At 61.5% G+C, this 1,601-nt stretch overlaps 2 protein-coding genes across 2 annotated transcripts in view; both read left to right on the top strand.

The window, feature by feature from the left end:
• The window catches only part of ELMO3 (engulfment and cell motility 3), an 8,332-nt gene extending 7,331 nt beyond the window's left edge, over window positions 1–1,001 (top strand). The window contains exons 17-19 of the mRNA XM_009894481.1: window positions 216–298; window positions 531–611; window positions 789–1,001. Coding sequence (XP_009892783.1) covers window positions 216–298; window positions 531–611; window positions 789–1,001 — 377 coding nt within the window. The remainder of the gene's footprint in view (window positions 1–215; window positions 299–530; window positions 612–788) is intronic.
• Window positions 1,002–1,378: 377 nt separating this feature from the next.
• Window positions 1,379–1,601, top strand: part of TMEM208 (transmembrane protein 208) — an 8,579-nt gene continuing 8,356 nt past the window's right edge. Inside the window, exon 1 of the mRNA XM_009894480.1 lies at window positions 1,379–1,396. Coding sequence (XP_009892782.1) covers window positions 1,379–1,396 — 18 coding nt within the window. The remainder of the gene's footprint in view (window positions 1,397–1,601) is intronic.

Raw genomic sequence — 1,601 nt, 5'->3', positions numbered from 1 at the left:
CTTCCTGGCTGCTGCACACCTGGCCCAGTGCCCACTGTCACTGTGGGACTGGGAGCTGTGGGAGTTCAGGCTGGCTCTTGAAAGGGTGCTGCAGAGCGGCTTGAGCCCCCATGGATGGACTCTGGGTGCTGGGGACCTGGGGGAGAGGGAGAGGGAAAGGGAAAGGGAAAGGCAGAGGGAGAGGAGGCACTCACAGCTCTTCTGCTTGCCCCCAGTTCCTGTGGTGGACATGAAGATGCTGCTCGTGGGGAAGGAGTGTCCGCACACGAAGGAGAAGAGCTCCGGGAAGCAGAACAAGGTCAGCACTTCCCACCCCATGTTGCACAGCCGGTGATGGTTTTTGGTGGCAGGCAGATAGTGGCACGTTGGGTGGTTTCATGGGCAGCAGCAGGTTTTTGATGTGGCTTGAGACCTCTTGGGTTTTCTGGGGTGCAGAGGAGGAGGCTGGGAGGCAGCTCCTGCTCTGAATCCTGCTGGGGCTGGAAAGAGTCCAGCTGAGAAGCTGGCTACCCCCTGTGCTCTCCCCACAGGACGTCCTGGAGCTGGCCTTCTCCATCGTGTATGACATGGAGGAATACTGCCTCAACTTTGTTGCCCCCACCCGGTATGAGGTGAGCTCCAGGACCCACTGGGGAGGCACACGGTGGCCAGGGGTCCTTGCCAGGGGACTGTAGGCGGGGAAGGGAGTCGTGTGTGTGTCCCCAGGGTGGGAGCCACAGGGAGGGTAGAGGGGAGCTCTCTGGCTGCCCAGGGCTGGTGCCAGAGTCACCCGTCCTGTGCTTCCCCAGTTCTGCCTGTGGACAGACGGGCTGAACGTCCTTCTGGGCAAGGAGATGACAAGTGAGCGAACGCAGACGGACCTCGATGTCCTGCTGTCCATGGAGCTCAAACTGCGCCTCCTGGACCTGGAGAACATCAGCATCCCCGACACTCCTCCTCCTGTCCCAAAGCCCCCGAGCAACTTAAACTTCTGCTACGACTTCAGCCACACAGAGCAGTGAGATCATCCCTGTACCCTGTCCCCCCTCTGTGTGTGTGTGTGTCCCCTCCCCGAAATCAAACCCCTTCCTCCAGGCTCTGTCCCTTATCTCTGGCCCAAAGGGACGAGCCCAGGTGCTGGCTGGGGGCTCGGTGTGCGCTGCCTGGCCCTTGCCCATCCCGGGGTGCGGTGCCCACCCTTCCCTGCCTGTGTCCTGCCCTCCTGCCAGAGCATGGGGCTGAGCCACTGCGCGTCAGGCTCCTGTTCGAGGCGGGGTGATCCTCCTGCTTTGCCCCCCTGCCACGGGCAGGCAGGATAAAATACTTTGCAGACAGCCAAACCCCTCTGCTGTGGGGCTGCCCCCACACCCCAGCCAGGCTTTGGGCAGAGAGGGCAAGGATGTGGGCAGGAATAAATGTAGGGGCAGCCCTGGGACAGTTGGAGGGGGGGGCAGCACAACAAAGGTACGAATCTGCACTACCTGACTCTCCTCCCATCAGCGTAGGGGCTCCCTCCTGGGCAAGAGAAGGGTTAGAAAAAGGATAACACGCCTTTTCTGCTCAGTTTGGTGAGCGGACAGCATCCCCAGAGCACGGTGTGCCTGCCCAGCCAGGCCCGTGCT

Source organism: Charadrius vociferus, unplaced genomic scaffold, assembly GCF_000708025.1.
Source record: "Charadrius vociferus isolate BGI_N301 unplaced genomic scaffold, ASM70802v2 scaffold621, whole genome shotgun sequence".
NCBI classification, from domain to species: domain Eukaryota; kingdom Metazoa; phylum Chordata; class Aves; order Charadriiformes; family Charadriidae; genus Charadrius; species Charadrius vociferus.
The sequence above is the reverse complement of the archived record's forward strand: the minus strand, read 5'-3'. Positions and strand labels throughout refer to the sequence as shown.